The sequence below is a fragment of the Carettochelys insculpta genome, chromosome 6, assembly GCF_033958435.1.
Source record: "Carettochelys insculpta isolate YL-2023 chromosome 6, ASM3395843v1, whole genome shotgun sequence".
NCBI lineage: Eukaryota > Metazoa > Chordata > Testudines > Carettochelyidae > Carettochelys > Carettochelys insculpta.
The window spans coordinates 44,455,508-44,474,466 of NC_134142.1; the positions used below are offsets into that span (position 1 = coordinate 44,455,508).

The 18,959-nt window shown below is 44.0% G+C and overlaps 1 protein-coding gene across 7 annotated transcripts in view; it reads left to right on the top strand.

Annotated features, from left to right (window-relative positions):
- Positions 1-4,471: 4,471 nt before the first annotated feature.
- The window catches only part of FBXO33 (F-box protein 33), a 71,689-nt gene continuing 57,201 nt past the window's right edge, over positions 4,472-18,959 (top strand). For 3 of the 7 annotated variants that reach the window (XM_074996821.1, XM_074996818.1, XM_074996820.1), the window contains exons 1-2: positions 4,476-5,177; positions 16,594-16,704. In XM_074996821.1, the coding sequence (XP_074852922.1) occupies positions 4,666-5,177; positions 16,594-16,704 (623 nt within the window). In that variant the 5' untranslated portion in view covers positions 4,476-4,665. Of the gene's footprint in view, positions 5,178-16,593; positions 16,705-18,959 lie in introns of all 7 variants that reach the window. The other 4 variants (XM_074996822.1, XM_074996816.1, XM_074996823.1 and 1 more) reach the window with 4 other exon arrangements.

Genomic DNA, 18,959 nt, shown 5'->3' on the forward strand with positions numbered 1-18,959 from the left:
AATAGCTCTGCTCTGCCCCACTCCTTCCATTACTCACTCACCACCACCAAGCTGGTGCATAAGGGTGGTGTGCTGGGCACAAAAAGGGGCTGGAGTGCAGGAGTTGCTGAGATCTCTGATTGGGGTGTGAGCCAATGTTCCCTCTAAGCTGAGTTTTTGGGCAGCTGCCCAGGAGAGATTCGGGTGCTTAGTATAGCACAGTATGGTTTTCAGTTGATTAGTATAGCACCCAAAGCTGGCAGCAAGTGCATGATGGGCAAAATTGGAACACTGGGACGGGGGTCAGAAATAAGGAGTTTGATGTGTCAGAAGACATCTGGGCAGAGGTTTGAGATGAAAGAAGGTTCTGGCTGGAGGCACAGGCTATGGGGTGCAGTTAGGGTGGAGGGTTTTGGCATATGGCAGGGCATCCAGCTTGGGGCTGAAGGATTTGGACTGCAGGTTCTGGGAGGAAGTTTGGGTGCAGGAGGAGGGTCTCAGGCTAGGGTGCAGAGTTGGGATAAGGGGTCTGTTGTAGGAGGGGGATCTAGGTGAGGGGTCTGGAGTGTGGGAGAGACCGGAAGCTCTGAAAGGAGTTTGGATGCAGGAAAGGTTTCAGGCTGGGGTCGTGGGGGCAGGCTTGAGGAGGGGACTTAGGGCTGAGGCATGGGTTTTAGGCTCCAAGCAGGGCATACCCTAGGTGGCTCCCGGAAACAGGGTCTATGGGGCTCTGCAGCTCCCATTGGCCGCAGATTCCAGCTAGGATTCAAAGCAGGGGCAGCACATGATGCCCTACAGCCGCATTGGAGCTGGACATGTTCCACCTCCAGTAGCTGCACAAAGCCAGAGCAGAAAAGGAGTCTACCTGGGCCCCACTGTGCTGCTAATTAAACTATTAAAAGCACAGTTAACAGTGCTGACTGAAGCCAGCAGGTTCCCTTTTCAACCAGGTGTTCCAAACAAAAGCACATACCTGGCAATCCCATCAGGGATGGCCAGGCTTCTGCAGCTATCTTCTCAAACTGGTTTTGGTAGCTCAGCCCAGGAAATGGACTGCCCAGACACATCCTCCTCTGTAGAAGCTTTGCTGCCAGCTATGACCTGGTGGTTTTTCACCAGCCTGTTGGGCAGCATATCAGTCAGCTCAGGTGATCAAGAGTTAAGAGCCCCAGCTCCCAAAATCATGAGTTGTTAAAAATAGTACAACATAGATTTTTTATTATTATTTATATTGTTCTTTAGACCTCCTGTCTTCTAGTTTTTCTCTTTAACCAGGAGGGGTAGATGCTCAGGGGGTTGGGTAGTTACTTTTGTTTACATTAAAGTTGATATTCTAAATCATGAATCCAGAAGCACAGGCTTTAAGAAAATCACCCAAAAATCATAGGACTCAGGGTAAAACCGTAAATGTTGGAAACTCTGACACAGTCTCTTTTCTTCTGGCACCCCACACCCAGTGTGTCGCTAAGTTTTATGCTTGAAATCTCCCTGTGACTCAACTTCAGGCCATCCAAAATAATGATGGTATCTTGTTCATAAGTTTATACTGCTCCAAGCAGTCTTGTCAGTTCCAGTGACTGTTGTCTGGCACCACTGGCTTAGCACTGTTTCTTTGTACTCCTCACTCTGTTTGTATCCATTTGTTACCTCACTTAATTTGCAAGATCCATGGGGCAGAGGCTGTCTTGTTCTGTGTTTGTATAGTAGATAAGCCAAAGGCTTGGTTTGTGACTACGGCTCCTAGGCAATACAAATACAAATAGTTAATAGTAATACCACTAGCACAAGTGCCTGATAGAGTAATTGGCCAAGCTGGAAGTCTCCTATCTGCATCCTTTCTACTAAAGGAAGATGTGTCCCTGTTAAGGACTCTTCCCCCTCTCCAAATGCCCCCTTTTAGACAAAGAAATCCTGCTGCTTCCCACTATTCCTCCCTTTCAGTAGTATACATTCTGGTGTTCAAAAGTTACTGATTCCATTCCTACCCTATTTGATGTGCATCATGGTCTTTAATATGTTAATCTTCACCACATCATTGGGAGGTAGGGAAGTACTATTTATCCCTGTTTTACAGATGAGAAACAGCCCAAGGTGTCACAATAAGTTTGCGGCAGAGTAAAGAATTGGAAGTGGGTTCCCTAAATCCCAGACTAGTACTCTAACCACTGGACCATTCTTCCTGTCATCATATGTTACATCATCTTTTATGGTGGAATGTCATTTCATCATATACTGATGCACATTAAATTAAAATGGTTATGTTCCCATTCCTATTTTGATCTGCCTTAACCACTAAGTGCTGAGCCAGTACTCACAACGAGTAATCATGAAGACGTGTTTTCACAGCAGTTCACTAGGTCAGGGTCTCTGAGCCAGTGAATTCACAAATGCCCATCTTCATACGGCTCTACAAATCCAGACAGGATGAGCAGGTAACTTTGCAAAGTTCCATATCTTAGCTTTTGCCCAGAAAGCAAGAGGTACTGATTATGAAACCTCATAGAAACTTGCATGTTGCTATCTGTCTAGTAAGACAGATTTTATGACACAATAATGCTTGCAGCCTTGATGCCAGCTCAGCACACTAAAGCTGCAGAACTAACAACCTCAAAGAGGCTTAAGGCTTATTCTGTAAGCTTCAGATGCTACGTTAGTGATCTCACAGAGATCTGTTTCTTGACATCAGCTTGAATATGCTAAAAGTGTGAGTTCATTGGCTCAGCAAAAGCAATCTACCTTGACATCAGATCAATAAGCCACAGGAAATGAGTAAGTAACCTCACAAAGTCCTGTCCACTAACATTAAACAAGTGAGCTAAATATACTGAGCCAGGGTCTCACAGAGCTTTGCACCTGCCATCATTCTAGCACCCCAAATCAGCCCAGTCAATCACTGTAACTGAGGCAGTGACTCTCATGGCTGATATCAAGACCAAGAACACTCAGGAAGTTACAGATGCTGAGTCAGTAATCTTAGAGAATCCTCTGCCTTGATATACTAGACAGTTAGAGGGACTTGGACAATTATCACATGAAGGAATGTGCCTTGACAGATATGGAGCAAAGATGAAATATCACAGAAGACCTCGCCTTGATATCAGACCATCAACCTGTAGCTTTTGAGTGAGTGACCTTACATCCCAGAAACCTGCCACTGTACCTCATACCAGCAAGCTGGAAGTATTCAGTTAAATAGCCATCATGCCAATACAGTAGTAAGCAGCATCCCACCACCGTGGACTGATCTAAATCAAAGCAATCTAAATCATACAGTCACACACACACACAAACTTCCCAACATGTCAGTGTGAGATTTTGAGTTCTGTTTCGGGGATCATAGTACTTAATACACTCCATTTCAGTATGATGGTGTAATATAAATATGTAAATGACACAAGAAGCTATGTTAAAAAACAATAAGTTTGCAAAGTCTGGCACCTTAAAGTTTGAGTACTGTATGCCAGAAGTAAGGTTTCCCAAACAGAAGACTGATTCCATTCCCCTTTATGAGTTTTATTGTAGTTCCCATCCCTCCAGTAGGAGTGTGATAGCAGGTTCTTTACCCACTTACTTCCCTGCGCCCTATTATTTTGTAATTCCCTCTTTCCTCCTGCTGGTCTTGTCTTGTTTATGGGAGCAAAAATGTCTTTGCGCCTTAAGATCTAACAAACCTTTGTTCCATCTGTATCGCCACATGGGTCAGAAACCTGAAACCTCTTACAAGTAGATTTGAAGCAATTAGATGCATTCCCTATGCTCTTGCAATTGCCCACGGGCAAACTCAAACCTGGGATCTCTGGAGCTTAGTGCATGAGCCTCTGCAGTTTGAGCTAAAAGCCAACTGATTCTCAGCTAAGGCTGTAGAGGATATGCATTCTCTCTCTGTAGGTGTTCTAAGTGCCACTACATGGGACAATGAGCCACACCCCTAGGTGACTGGGTTACACTCTGTGAGCACCAAAACTTGAGAATTTAGTAGTTAATATTTCTGCAACATGACAAAGCCTCACAGATATCTGGCCTTCATTCAATCACTCAGTGCATTCAAAAGCAGTGTTGCCTGCTCTTCCACCATGTCTTCAGATTGAACAGACACCCCCCACACCATGCTTTTCATCCTTTCATCACGGGGCAAGAGGGTTTACACTTCGATCCCACCTAGCACTGCCTGTGGAGCTGACCCAGAAACTCACAGATGGGCAGGACTGATAGGTGGGCGGTGATGCCACTAGCCCTGCTTGTTGTGGCTGGTGTGCTGATACCCAGGGGACTATGCAAGAAAGATGATCCCTTCCGATCAAGACCCGATTGAGGAGGAAGGTTCCACCAGCCCCTTGCCAACTGCGCCCCTCAGGTACGCTCGGTGGTATGTTCCCTCCTCCCCCGGAGCTGAGCCTAGAGGTAGGTTCCATTTCCTTCTCCGAATGAGTCGGCCAGGGACCCTTCCCAAGAGGCTGAGCGAAGTAGGTTCCTAGTTCCACCCCTTCCCCCTCCCTCCCCGTCAGTGGTAGCATCCACAATCCCGCAGACAAGGTGTCAGCCCCCTCCACGAGTTAGTTGGTAGGCTCCATTCCCCCTCTCATCCAGCTCGGTGGTACGCACCATCCTCCCCCGCGGCCGGTGCGGTGGTTTGCCCCGGCAGTAGCCGAGTCTCGGCCGGCGCCCGCCCCCTCCGCCTTGTCATTGATGTTGTTGTTTTTGTCGCAGGAGGCGCAGGCGAGGCCGAGGCCGAGGCCGCGGCCTGGGTCTGCAGCAGCGGGGCTCGGGCCGGTGCCGGGGCCGGGCATGGCGGTGTGCGGGGAGGCGGTGGGTGCCGGCTCCCTGCCCAGCGAGCTGGTGGTTCACATCTTCTCGTTCCTGGCGGGCCCGGACCGGCTGCGGGCCTCGGCCGCCTGCTCGCACTGGCGGGAGTGTCTCTTCTACCCGGCCCTGTGGCCCCGGCTGCGCCTCAGCCTCCGCGTCTCCCCCGCCGAGCGCCCGCGCCTCGATTTCCTCATGCGCAAGTGCGGCTGGTTCGTGCGGGAGCTGCGCGTCCAGTTCGCCGCCGACAACTACCCCAGCGGCGGCGGGGGCGGGGTCTGCGAGGGGGCGGCAGCCGCGGCCGAGGGGGAAACGCCGCTCTGTCCCCGCTGGCTGGACCTGCTGAGGACCTACCTGGAGCTGGTGCTGTGCGTGCTGAGCAGCGTCCGCAATAACAGGTACAGCGGCGCTCCCCGCGCGCCGGCCCGGCCCGCTCCCTGCCGCTGGCCATCCGGGGGGACCAAGAGACACTTCTCGGGCCTAGCTCCTTTCCCCCAGCCCGCCTGGTCCCGGCCCTCTTCCCGTGGGGCAAAATCCCCTCCCGTCGCAGCGGCCCGACTCCCTTCCTTAGCCTTCCCGCCTGGCCCCCTTCCCTGGGGGGAATCCCCTTCTGTCAGGCCTATTTCTAAAGCCACCGTCGGGTCCCTGGGATATGTTAATAAGAACGGCTTGTTCCGTAAGCAGAAAAGGAAGGGTTGGGGGCAAGGGTTTGGTTAGTAAAACTGCGTAAGGAAAGTGTGGCAAGCAAATCCTGGAAACCCATTTGATTTCACTTGAGCATTTTCAAAATGCTGGGCAAAATGGGAGCACAGTGAGGACTAGGCCACCTACCGTATGTGCTTGATGCTTCACAAAGTGAAATCGTGAATCACTTGCCAATTAATAGCTCATGCACGACATGTTCTGTGTTCATGTGAATTGTGCTCTGAAGAGAGGTAAATAAGTGAGTGTAAGATACTGTCTTAAATGAAGCTTTATTTGACACCTGGGATATATAATTTCTATTGCTACTTGTGGCGCAATCTCAGCAATATTTCATCAACAATAAGTAAAACATAGTCATAATTTGTTAAATTAATATCTCTGGAGTTTTTTCTCAAACAGCATTTGCGTTACACTATGTAAAGTAGCTTACACACATTGTATCAGGTTATCTGTGGAGTATAACTATAACATAAGGTAGAAATTAGCTGACAGTTTGTAGTGACCTGTCGCAGACACTAGGACAATTAGAGCTGTACAAGAATTGCTTTTTTAAAGTTTGAATTCTAGTGTAGATAACCCTTGTCTTTTCAAAATACTTAAATGTGTCTTCATTCTTCATTCACGCACGAACAGACCCCACAGAATAACTGTGTTGAAAACACTAACGTACATATTACATGTTTTATGTAATTGAAGTTGTTCGTTCCACCACCGAGCTCGAATATAAAATTGGTATTGAAAAATAATTTATTAACTATAATAGTTTACTTCCCTGGCACTCAGTTTCTGAAACAGTTTGGTTTCTAATATGAGAGAACTTATTTTAGTCAGATAGAAACAATTACAGGTAAGTGACTTTTTAATTGTCTTGGATCTTGGGAGATGTTCATAAAGAGGAGTATGGTTCAGTTGTTAAGTTGCTAACTTGAAACTTGAGCATCCTTGGTTCGGTTCTATGTTTTGCACAGTTTTCCTGAGCAATCTTGGACTCTGTTTTACTTGTCTCAGTTCTCTATGTGAGAATGGTCATGATAGTACTTCCTTACCTCACTGTACAGTAAAGCCTTGAGAGACGCATGTTTCAGGTTTCCATGACTGCCACCCCTGGCAGGAGCTGAGAGTCAGTCTGCTGTCCTTGACAGGAGCAGGGTAACTGCTCCTGACAGGGGCAGCAGTCTGACTCTTGCTGCCGCTGATGGGAACAGTTTTCTGCTACTGTCAGGAGTGACAGCCACTCCTGTCAAAGGCAGCAGCCTCGTGTCAGGCTGCAGTCTCTGACAGGAGCAGGGAAAAACTGCACCTGTCAGTGATGGTAGCCTGACTCATGGCTGCTGCCCATGGCAAGGAGCGGTTTCCTGTCAGAGATGGCAGTTGTGAATCAGTCTGCCATCTCTGACAGACAGACAGATGCTTGGAGCGCCAGTTCTCCCAGCTGAGAGAACTGGTGCCACAAGCAGCTGTCTGTGCACTGAGCTCCTCAGCTGGGGAGCCTGGTGCGCACACAGAGGCTTGCAGCATGGAGAAACCACTGGGCAAACAACTGTGTGCCCCCCATCTGGGAGAAGCTGAGGGTTGTGTGGCTGCCCCCTCCATTTCCCCTAGCTGCCCACTCGCCCAACTCCCTCCAGTTTAAGTGAAATTCGATTTACACGGAGGTTGTCCAGTACGCAACCTCCGTGTAAATCAAGGGATTACTGAAGTATGGCATGTGGTATGGTAGCCAGGGTTTGATTTAGCAGGCTGTGTGGGGCCATGCTAAATTGAACAATCAGGGCTCCACCATCACCCTTGATAGCTCTCACAGTCACAAGGAATAAGGGAAATTGATGCAAGAGTTTCTTCCGGTGACCTCCCATTGTGGGGATGGCAGGAAAAATTGATTTAGGGTATGTCGACTCTAGCTATGCAATTCACGTAGCTGGAGTTGTGTATCTTAAATTTTCCCCATGGTGTAGCCCTGCCCAAAGACAGAAAAGCAAGGGCCTATTAAGATGCTTCTGAGTTCCCGTCAATATCAGGGAAAGGTGTGACTGGAAAGGATTTAAGTGATCAAGGTGAAATTAAGAACTTTACCCACCCCATTACTCGATTAAAAAAAGCTGTACATGTTGACTTGGGTATCGCAGCCTTTCACAAGCTGTATCAGTTTATCAGAAAAGCGAATACAGTGATATATAAAATCAAAACGTGTTGGGGAGAAATCTTCTGGGTTTTTTTGCTTTTTTCTGAGTTGTATTTTCTGAGAATAATAAATATAATCCCTCTCTGGTTTTAGATGAGTACATATTGGTATGTGAAATCCCCTCCTTTTGAATTTATCCTCTTTAATGCAGTTTGCTCAAAAATACTTCCTGTGTTCCAGCTCTCGGCCATCTCACTTGACAAAGCTTACTTTCAGAAAACCTCCATTCTTCTCCAGCTCTGAACTGGGGACACTAACCTTTTGTTTTTTAGTACATGTTTTACTCTGTTCCTCCACTTGTCAACATTTCAGGGATGTTGCTCTCAGTCATGTGTGTCTGCTGTTATAACTCTTTGTTTTCAAGCTCTGCTACTAGTTCTTTCTTTCTGGTTCACTTGAAAATATAGCTATCAGCCAGTAAGTGAAAACTTCTATAGCAATAGTGATCAATCAAACTTTCTGAAGTGTGTGTGTGTGAGTACGAGATACTACAGTCTGAGTTTAATGTTTGTTTTTTATATGATTGGTATTTATAACCCAGAGAGCAGGAGTTCTTTTAAAAAGGACTGTCTCTATTTCTGAATCACTAAAAATTAGTCAACACAATGTTAGTATTTTAAACACAGTTGGTGACTAACTTGGCAACAGTGTAATGTGAGTGGATTTCTAGTATGCTGTATCCCAGTAAAAACTTCTCCATATACTGTGTATCTGTCACAGTGAAGTAAAACTCACTACTTCCTTGTTGCTATCCCTTATTCCCCAAACAATTTATAACAAGTGCTTTTGTACTAAGAGGGAGCTTTTGCTATTCCAAATCTGTCCTTCCTATTTTGCCATGCTGCATTTTACATGCAATCGTTTCAAATTGGCTGATGCTTCAGTTATTTCTTTGCAAAATGTTTACTTCTCTTTCTTGCATGTTGATGTAACTATAATAAAACCCCTGTTTTATTTGGCTTCATTTAATCAAAGTGAATTGCTGTGGAGAAATGCCTTGATTCTTCAAGGCCCTTTGACAAAAGAATCATTGTCTTGTTGCTAAGGCACCATTAGGTGTCCCCTGGTGTGGAGAATCTCCCGTGAATCCTTCTTATGTTTAGCTCAGCAATTTAGTTCAGTGATAGGGTATTCAAAATAGAGTATACACAGAAAAATTCAATATTAAAACATGCAGTAGAAGTGGTAGAGTGAATGAGTAGCTTCAGATTCAGGTCATAACTATATCTCAGCATCTGCAAGTTTGTCTTTGGTAAGATTCAGTAATAATAGAACTCCATCTGAAATTTCGAATCACAGATAAGTGCTATTGCAATAAAGCATATTGTTTATGGTATACAGGCTTACAAATTTTACTTCCAGCCAAATTGTGTATATTAAGCTACATTGGGTCTTAAATTAATGTATAATTGGAGATGGAAAAACATTGTGCTTATGCTGGTAGAGGCAGTTATCTATGCATTAGTGAAACTACAAGATAATTCCCACCATAAAACCCAGAGCATGATACATGCTCCTCCTTTATTCCAGCCCCATGAAGGTGTTGGAGTTTCATACAAAAATGCTTGAGTTTTCAAATTATATGCACATCTGTTAATGAACTTGAGTGAGTCTTAAGAGCTATGTAGAACATAAATCAGAAATAATGTTCTAGGTAAGAGAACATCTGGACAGCCTCATAGAGTTGTCTTAAGTGATTTTGACACTAAAAATTCAAATCAAGAACCACAGATACTAAGTGTATTAGCTGAAGACAGTTAATCTCAAATAAGTTTGCATTCTGAGTTGCTAAGGGAATGAACCAAGCTTCTCCTACTTCACTATGGAAAATCACTAGGTTTTTATGTATGGTCATGCTAAACTAGTCTAACATCATTCTTCAGCAGGGTTACTGGCCTAATGGATTTGGGAAAGTTGTAGAGATGATGTATCTTGATTTTTAGTAAGTCTCTTGACATGGTCCAATGTAACGTTCTCATAAGCAAGCCAGGGCAATGTGATTTAGATGAAATTACAAGGTGGATGCAGATTGACTGAGAGACTGTTTTTAAGAGTACTTATCAATGGTTCATTGTCCTACTAGGGCAGTAGTTTGCAACCTGCAGCTCTTTAAGGACTTCTTTATGACTTCTGACGCCGTAATTGCCAAGTTGAAGGAAAACAAACAAAAAAAAAAAAGAAAACCACTGTCCTGGTTATTTTTGATAAACGGTGAACATCTAAAAGTCCAAAAATGAAGAACTTGTGTCTAAATAGAAAACTATATGTGATCTCGAAGCATTGGATAACTTCCCCAGCATTCTCCAGAGAGAGAGGAGTTTCAGGTGAAAGTCAGAAAGACAGTGGTACAAACACATATGTAAAATGGGAGGTAATAGAATATGTAAGAAGTTTTTGAACATGCATTGCATTACAAATCATTGTGTGCGCTGTTCTTAAAATAGGAGTTACAAAAAGCATGGTTTGACATTGTTTATTAAGGTCAGTCTTGTATGCATTGCGGCTCTTGAATTTATTGAGGTTTTTACTGAATTGGAAAAATGGCTCTTCTTGCTATTTTGGTTGCTGACCGCTGTACTAGGGGGATATATCTAGAAGAATCCCTCAGAAGTCTGTCCTGTGTCCATTGCTAGTCAATATATTAATGATTTTGATACTGGAAGAGAGAGTATGCTTTTAAAATTTGAACATGATGCCAAGCTGTCTTCCAAAACAGTTCAGATCAGTTGGACAATTGATCTGAAATAAGCAAGATGAATTTCATGAAGACAGATGCAAGATATTGCAGTTAAGAAGGAGAGAAATCAAATGCACAACTACGAAAGAAGTAACCGTCTACTTGATAGTACTGTGGACCCCCCAGATTACGCGGTGGTTGCATTCTTGGATGAGTCAAATTTCATATAATTCAGGGAGCCAGGAAACTGACCATCACAACAGCTCTGGTCACTTCCCCACTCCTGTCAGTAGGGGGCAGCTGAGAGCCTGACTTTGGGCTGCCAGCCTCTCACAGGAGAAGGGAAACTGACAGACAGTATTGCACTGGTCAGTTTCCCTGCTCCTGTCAGTGGTGGCAACTGCGAGCCTAACTCTGCTCATGGTGGCTTGACTCTTGCCTCTGAGTCCCACTAATCCGAGACACATGCAACTCGAGTGTGCTTATCTCAGGGCTCTACTGTACTGTTGAAATGCATCTATGGTTGAGAGTGTCTCACAAACTGTGTGAGTTAATGAAGTGATGCAGTTGCAAGAAAGACTAATACAACTCTCCTATACGTATAATTCAGAGTATATGTAAGACATGGGAGTTAACAGGTGAACTCCATTTGATACTGGTGCGGCTTCAGATGGAGTGTTGTGTCTAGTTTTTGATGTGGTACATTAAGATGTGTACAAACTGGAGAGAGTCCAGAGGAGAGGAACAAACAATTAACGAGTTCAGAAAACATCACCTATAAGGAAAACTTTTTAAAAAATTTGAAGGTGTTTTGTCTTGAGAAAAGGCTGAAAAAGGCCCTCAAGTACGTTAAGGGCTGTTTATAAAGAGTATGTTGACCGTTTATATTCAACGTCCATTCTGCGTTCACTGACAATAGGACAGGAAATCATCTTAATCTGCAGCAAGGGAAATTTATGTTAGATATTAAGGAAGAATGTTCGATGTATTGGAATAGGCTTCCAAAGAGGGATGTGCTATTCCTACCAATAAAGATTTTTAAGAACAAGTTGGACAGATACAGTCAGGGATGGTGTATGTACGCATGGTCCTGCCCCATTGGTCTGCTATTCAGCTATTAGCCAGGCCTGGTACTCTTTAGCTTCTGGGATCAGACAGAATTGAGTGCATTACATCCAGTATGTCTTCAGGCAAAAGCCACATTGGAGTTCAGTTATCCACCAATGAAGCAATCAGGTGTTTAGAAAGCAACTATACTTTTTGCTGTACCACAAATACTTCTAATAAGTTGCAGAGATTCTAGTTTATGTCAATCATATTAAAGGCATCAAAGGAAGGGAGTGAAGATTGAAAATCACAGGGTTTTTTTTTTTTCATGCTTCTGGGATGTCATTCTTGCAATGAAACCAGAGAATGTGCAGCTCTGATTTCTTACCATCGTGTTGTGAATATTTTTGTAAAATACAGCACCAACTGCCATGTCTTGTTGCCATATTATAAATAAAACATATTGTGTTGCTGCTGGAAAACATTTACATTCCAGAGGGCCATCACATAGCTCCAGAGCTGCTGCAAATTTATTATGAATGACACTCTGCTAATACAAAACTTTTGTTGCACAGTAAACTTTCATATCCAGAAGCCCCAGGACCTGGAAGCTAGTGCATATTCAAATATTCAGGATATTAGAGAGGATATATGTAACAATGTATAACAATAAAGGAAAAGCAAGATGTGTGCAGATACTTTATTTACCAGCAACACTACTATTATGCACTGTAAACTTATACTGTATTTGCTTTATATATATATATTTTTTTAGTTTCACTATACAGTACTTACGGAAGATGTAACTAAAATTTACTTATGGTTAAAATGTGGGATATTTTAGAGTTTGCCGATGATAGAATGATGGATATGAAAGTTTACTGTAACTAGAAAAGAATGTTTTTTTCATTCTTTATTACTGAGTACACAGGCATTAAAAAGGTTCTTGGCGTTCTGATAACACATCTACTCTTGCTGCTTATTTTTGACCAGAAGTCAGAATCCTGTTTTGTAACAATACCCTTAGCAACAAATTATGAGGGTCACAGAGGACTCTGACTTCTGATGGTGAATGAGCAACAGGAACACAGCGTGGCTTAAACAAAGATTCTAAAGTAAGTATCAGGTATGGGGAAACTTCCTATGAATCATCAGAGTATCTATGTTCTTATTAAGTGAATGATTGCTTTTCAAGAAGATTCTTTTTGAGAGACAGTGGAGGGAAAAAATGTTTGCTTTCTCTTCTCTGTGGTGTTGAAATCCATGAGTGTAGACTTACCCTGTCAAAGCTCTTCTGAGGAATAAATAGGAAGGTATTGATGTCTACTGCTTGTGTCCCTCCCCCGTGAAGACATGGCACACTGTGACTTGGTAGATCAGTATCATAGCAGATAGTAAGAATCTAGATTTTAGTAAAACCCCAGTGTTTCAGCAAAATATGGCACGTGTCTTAAAGAATTTCAGGAATAAATAAAATGAGGCTCCAGGATAATTAAACAGGCCATTAATCATTATTAAACAGCAGATAAAGGAAGTCAGAATGGCTGCATCTTTACACATGAGATTCTTCAGCAGCCCCGCCCCCCCCCTGCCACCACTGGTCTGTTACAGGCAGCTTCATTAGCAAGCAGTGTGGAATGCTATCACAGATCATGAATGAGCAAATTTGCCATTCCCTATGCCTGGTGTATGTAAATTAGGCCTATGTGAAAAATGTGTACTGGGCAAAAATAAGTTTATTAAAAATAAGGTGCAGCAGGCAAATTAGGTGTAGTGCAATTACTAAATGGCATTTTAGCATGACATTATACAGTAACTGGAGAAATATAAAACTTTAGAAGTAGAATTTCATGGATGAGAAATCGGATGTTTTATTATTTGGGACAAGAACTGCCTCTGTATGTGTTGCTAGTACATAGAACAGCACCACTCTGATACTAAGTGGAGCCTCAGGTTGCTACTTGAAAGAAAAATTACTACTGAATAATTTTATTGAAGAGAAGAGAAAGGACATAATAAAACTGAAGCAGAGATCAGAAGAAATAAGTGGTATGTCATAGGAGTCAGCACGTGTTGTTTTAATTAATGATTTATGCTGGGTTGGGGGAGGAAGGAAAGGATCTGAATTCATCCAAGATAAAATTTTCAGGTGATAATAGTAATCATGTGGATAACAAATACAAAAGAGAACAGAACTATAGCTGTCTTCATTTATTATATAGTAAACTCTTTGGGGCAGAAGCTATCTTCTAGTTGTGTGTACAGTGCTAGCACAAAGAAATGTAACAAATTTATTAATACTAATGTAATCTTGAAACAAAACAGTGGGTTAAAAGTAGTGACGTGATGCTGAATGTTGAACAGGCCCTGTGTGCCCTGCAATTCTGTTGCTGCATAATTAATCATTTGTCAGAGTTGCTTTCCAGTTCAAAGCTTTAAAAATGTAGCTTATTGTCCTCGTGTGTAATGTCTTCCTGAGTCTGCAGATGCTCTGAAAAGTGTGACCTGCCGCATCTGTTGTTTGTTTCTGAAAGTGAAAGGTGACCGTTTGGTTCTCAGCATTAGATATGATGTTGCCAGTCACTTTCAGCAGAAAGAGCTAGACCACCTACTTCCCTCATCAGTACTAAACTGACTCTCAGCTTCCCAGAGCAAAAAATCCCAACTATCCGCTTTTTCTGATGCCAAAATCTTCAACTTCTCCTCACGCAACAGTTTATTTTGAGGTTTTTAGGCATCTTCAGTATAAAAAAATCTGAGGCATACTGAAAATGAGAGTAGTTGTCATAACATTATATTTGAATATTATATCAAATAACTTGGGCTGCTCTATTGATCATACTTCCTAGCAAGCTACACCTGGATATTTAACATTCCTGTATATTGTGCTTTGGAAATTTTAATTAAAATATAAAAATGAGCATTTGGAGCCTTACTACTAAGGATGTTTCATTCATTGAGGAGAGGAGATAGACAGCAGATAGAACTGGGAGACAGCTGTTAGGAAATCAGAGTAGGAAGTATGACAGATTGGAAACTAAACAAGAGTGTCTAGTAGTACTAATTCAAAGTGATAATAAAGGGTGATAGACTAGACCTAAAATTAGGGAAGTGAGACATCTTTTCTACATATCTTTAGCACCACTGCAAGGCTGTGTCTAGACTAGCCCCCAACTTTGAAAGGGGCATGGTAATTAGGGTGTTGGGAGATTACTAATGAAGTGCTGCAGTGCATATGTAGCACTTCATTAGGCTAAATCTCCCCCATGGCAACTTCGAAGTGCCGGCTTGCGTGTAGCTGTGGGTACTTTGAAGAGCCTGTGCTCCTTCGAAGTTCCTTTACTCCTCAAAATTTTGGGACTTTGAAGTACCCGCGGCTACACGCAAGCCGGCACTTTGAAGTTGCCATGGGGGAGATTTAGCCTAATGAAGTGCTACATATGCACTGCAGCACTTCATTAGTAATCTCCCAACACCCTAATTACCATGCCCCCTTCGAAGTTGAGGGCTAGTGTAGACACAGCCCAAATGAAATATTTTAGGACAACTTAGTCATTTTCTGGTGAAGTGCCCTGAAAAGCCCAGGGAAGGTTCCTTGGTGCTGATGCATGGGTTTTAGTGTTGCTGATGTTCACATAATAAACTGGGGAACAGTTTTTTGGAGGTAGCACCTTTTAAAGTGTTAAGTTCTGGAGATATGAATGCTTCAACAGAAAGTTATCCCAAGGGCGTGGTGGTGCTGGTAGCAGCATTAAATTATTGAGAATGTGCCATTGTCTAGGGCTGTTCGTGGCCATATTATTTAGTTTTCTGCCATTAACCCCTTCTCCCTCATGCCACATGTTAGAGCAAGGCGGCTGTTCTAATTTTTATACATATATCTGAGTAATGTCGAAGACACTGCACCAGCACAAGACTAAAGCCTGACTATTCCTCATGTTTACAGCAGCACTGATCGTGCTGCATCAAGGAACTGGTGACATTACAACATCTTACCTCTGTTAAGTGCTTTTTTTTCCTAGAAGAGAAGGTGGCGGAACTCAAGCCCCAAACCACCCAACCTCTCCTGCCTGCCCCCAGTGTGGGGCCTAAGCTGCCCCCAGTGCACAGGGCCCAGGCTGCTTCCTGATGGCATACCTGCCCCCATGTGGGGCCCTAACCAACCCCCCAGCGGCTTAACTGTCTACCCACTCCTGGGAAGCCCAAGCTGCCCCCCAGCAGCTTTTAACTGCCTTCTGCGTGGTGCCTAAGCTGCCCCTTGGGAGCTTGCCTGCCTCCTTGTGTGGGGTCTAAACCGCCCCCTGGAGGCTTAACTGCCTGTTGGAGTGGCTTGGGCCTCACACCTGTTGCAATCACAGCCCTACCCCCACCACCACCCCAAGCTTACCCTCCGTGCAGCCCCCAAGCCACCCCCATGCGGCTGCAACCCACCTCTTGGCTTATACCCCGCTACCCCCACCCCTCACCAACCCAACCTCACCCCCTACCTTGCCACTGACTCCTCCACGTGGCTACCCTCTTCTGGTATTTCAGAGCGGGCAGGGAGTGGAGGAGTCATCAGTCAGAGGCAGCTGTGTCTGAGCTGCAAATGGCTCTTAAAGGGCCAGACGCGGCTTGTATGCGGCCACCCAGCTGGCTTTTGGAAAAGGTTGCTGGAATGCCATTCCAGAGCATTCTGGCAGAAAAAAAAGCCCTGCTTCTTTATAAATTAAATGACAGTAACCAGAATAAATATGTGGTTTTAATTCTTGTAATCTTCCACATTTGCACTAGGATTCCTGGAATGTTACACTACCAAAAATAACATCTTTTGGAGTTTTAGGAATAAATTATACTTACAGAATATTTAAAGGATACCTGTCAACTTGAGATGTAGTTATTTTCAAAGTTAAAAGTACATCAGGTGGTACAACAGCATTTGAGCAGAAGCTGTCAAAAGAGCTGTGTAGACGCTCTGGGGTGCCTTTTTGCCAACAGAGCGGATCAAAAGATCAATCCACTTTTATGTGTAGACACGTTCTGTCAACAGAAGTTTTGTTGGAACATCTCTTCCGACAGTAACTTCTGTAGACAGATGCTTCTAGTGTAGACATAGTCTTTGTGTATGAATGTGACCTTGCTTCCTTTGTTCAATAATTGTCCTTAACATTTCCCCAATGTTGTCTTACCTTCATGTGCAAACTAACAAAACCTATTTTTATAGGAACCTCCAGAAGTTAAGTCTTTTTGGGGATATAAGCATTCTGCAGCAACATGGAAGTATATCGAATACATACCTCGGCAAGGTGGACCCAGATGGCAAAAAGATTAAGCAGTAAGTTCTTCTGTACACCCTAGCAAAAATATCATGCTGGTTTAAAAACTGGTAATGAGACTGTAGTGCTTTTCAGCTCAAGGATATTGGGTTGGCAAAGGTCTAGCTTCATAGCAAGAGTTGATCTAGTTTGTTTTTGTGCTCTGTGGTGGCCTGTATGAGAAAAGTTGCTCTTAGTTAAGCCTCTTGCGTCTACATCACACAAACTGTCTTCAGCTGTCATTTTTTAGTAGTCTGTGCAAAAAATGCATAAAGATACAATGCTTTCATTCTTGGAAAGGATGACTCCAAAACAGAGTGAAGCCATACTGGGGCCAGAGAGCAAAGAGCAGGGTTTAATAGGCACTCTAGGTGCTCTTGCTGTTCTGTGACCAAATGAAGAACTGCATTAGGAATTGGCACTAGCACTAGAAAAATTTAATATGAGGAAACAAGAGACTTTGAGTAAAGTCATGAGTGAATTCCAAATACGTATTTGTCATAAGACTGCATGCCTGTTTTAAAATGAGAACTAATTATTTACAGAATAATTCCAAAGGCCATATCTGTGGAAAGCTGTATTAGTACAGGTTGAACCTCTGTAATCAAGAATGCTTTTGTCCCACAGCTTTTAGTTAGCCACATGACAACTCCCCATGGATGTGACCAATTTTCCTGTAGTCTGATGAAGTTTGTTTACAGCCACATGCCCTGGCTCTCAGTGTTCTGTGCTCTTGTTTAGCTGTAATTTACCCCTAAGTGTCTTCTAAGAGCCCAGTAAGCACTGGAATTGTTGGTAATGTGCTAGGCAATACTGACCTCCCGTGGTCCAGCTAATTTTCTCATTTGGCACACAGTGGGTGATACTGGTATAAAACCTTCCAATTTAGACAATCCCTGAATGCCATAGTTTAACACACATTGCCAGGGAGGGAAAAAAATCTGCTTATCCCAAAATTCTAGGAGGGGAATGGGCACTCTTTCTTCTTCTCTGTGGCAGCAGCTGAAGTAGTTCTGAAACAATCATAGGTAGTCACAGGCGGATTAGTAAGTACACGAACATTAAATTCTCTGATGCCTAGCTCCCGACTTGAATTTACAACAAAGTGGAAATGCAGACATTGATCTCCTACTGTGTCTTTCTCACCTTGCTGTGCTTATGTAATCCTAGAATATTAGAACTGAATGGGACCTTGAGAGGTCATTGTATCCATTTCCATGCCCTCTCAGCAGGACCAAGCACTGTCTCGACCATCCCCGATAGGTGTCTGTCTAACCTGCTCTTAAAAGTCTCCCGTGATGGAGATTCTACAACCTTCCTAGGTAATTTAATTCAGTGTTAACCACCCTGACAGTTAGGAGATTTTTCCTAATGTCTAAGATAAACCTCCCTTGCTGCAGTTTAAGCCCATTGCTCCTCCTCAGAGGCCAAGGAGAACAATTTTTCTCCCTCCTCCTTGTAGCCCTCTTTGAGGTACTTGAAAACTGCTATCATGTCCCCTCCAAGTCTTCTCTTTTCTAAACTAAACAAGCCCAGTTCTTTCAGGCATCCCTCATAGCTCATGTTCTCTAGACCTTTAATCGTTCTTGTTGCTCTTCTCCAATTTCTCTACGTCTTTCTTGCAACGTGGTGTCCAGATCTGGACACAATACTCCAACTAGGATTTAATTGGCACTAAGTAGAGCAGAAGAATGACTTCTCTTGTCTTGCTCACCACGCTCATTTTAATGCTTCCCAGAATCACGTTTGCTTTGCGCAAATTGCATACAGTAAGGTCTCAGAGTACACAAGGGTTCCATTCTGCACACCTTCGCATAAACCCAGATTTCGCATAAGTGGAGGTCCAGCTTTTTCCCTGGCAGAACACAAGTTCTGCAGCCAGGGTAGCAGCAGAAAGGTAAGTCCTGGGGTGGGGGTCAGTTGGAGGGTTAAGCCTAGCGGTGGGTTGGGGCCATGGGAGGCAGGCGGGGGGGCTAAGCCTGGGGTGGGTTAGGTCTGCAGGGGGCTCGGGTGGAGTTGAGCTGGAGCTGTGTGCGGAGATGGTGAGTTGGAGCCCTGCTCAGGTGGTGAGCTGGGCCACGGGGTTGAGTTTGAACCAGAGCCGGGCATGGGTGGTGAGTGGGGGTGGGGGTTTGAGCTGGAACCAGAGCCAGGTGTGGGTGGTGAGCTGGCAGGGGGGTTGAACCAGAGGCGGGGGGCTTGAACCACGGCGGCGGGAGGAGAGTGAGCTGGAGCCACGTGTGAGGGGTGGTAAGCCAGAGCTCGGTGTGGGTGA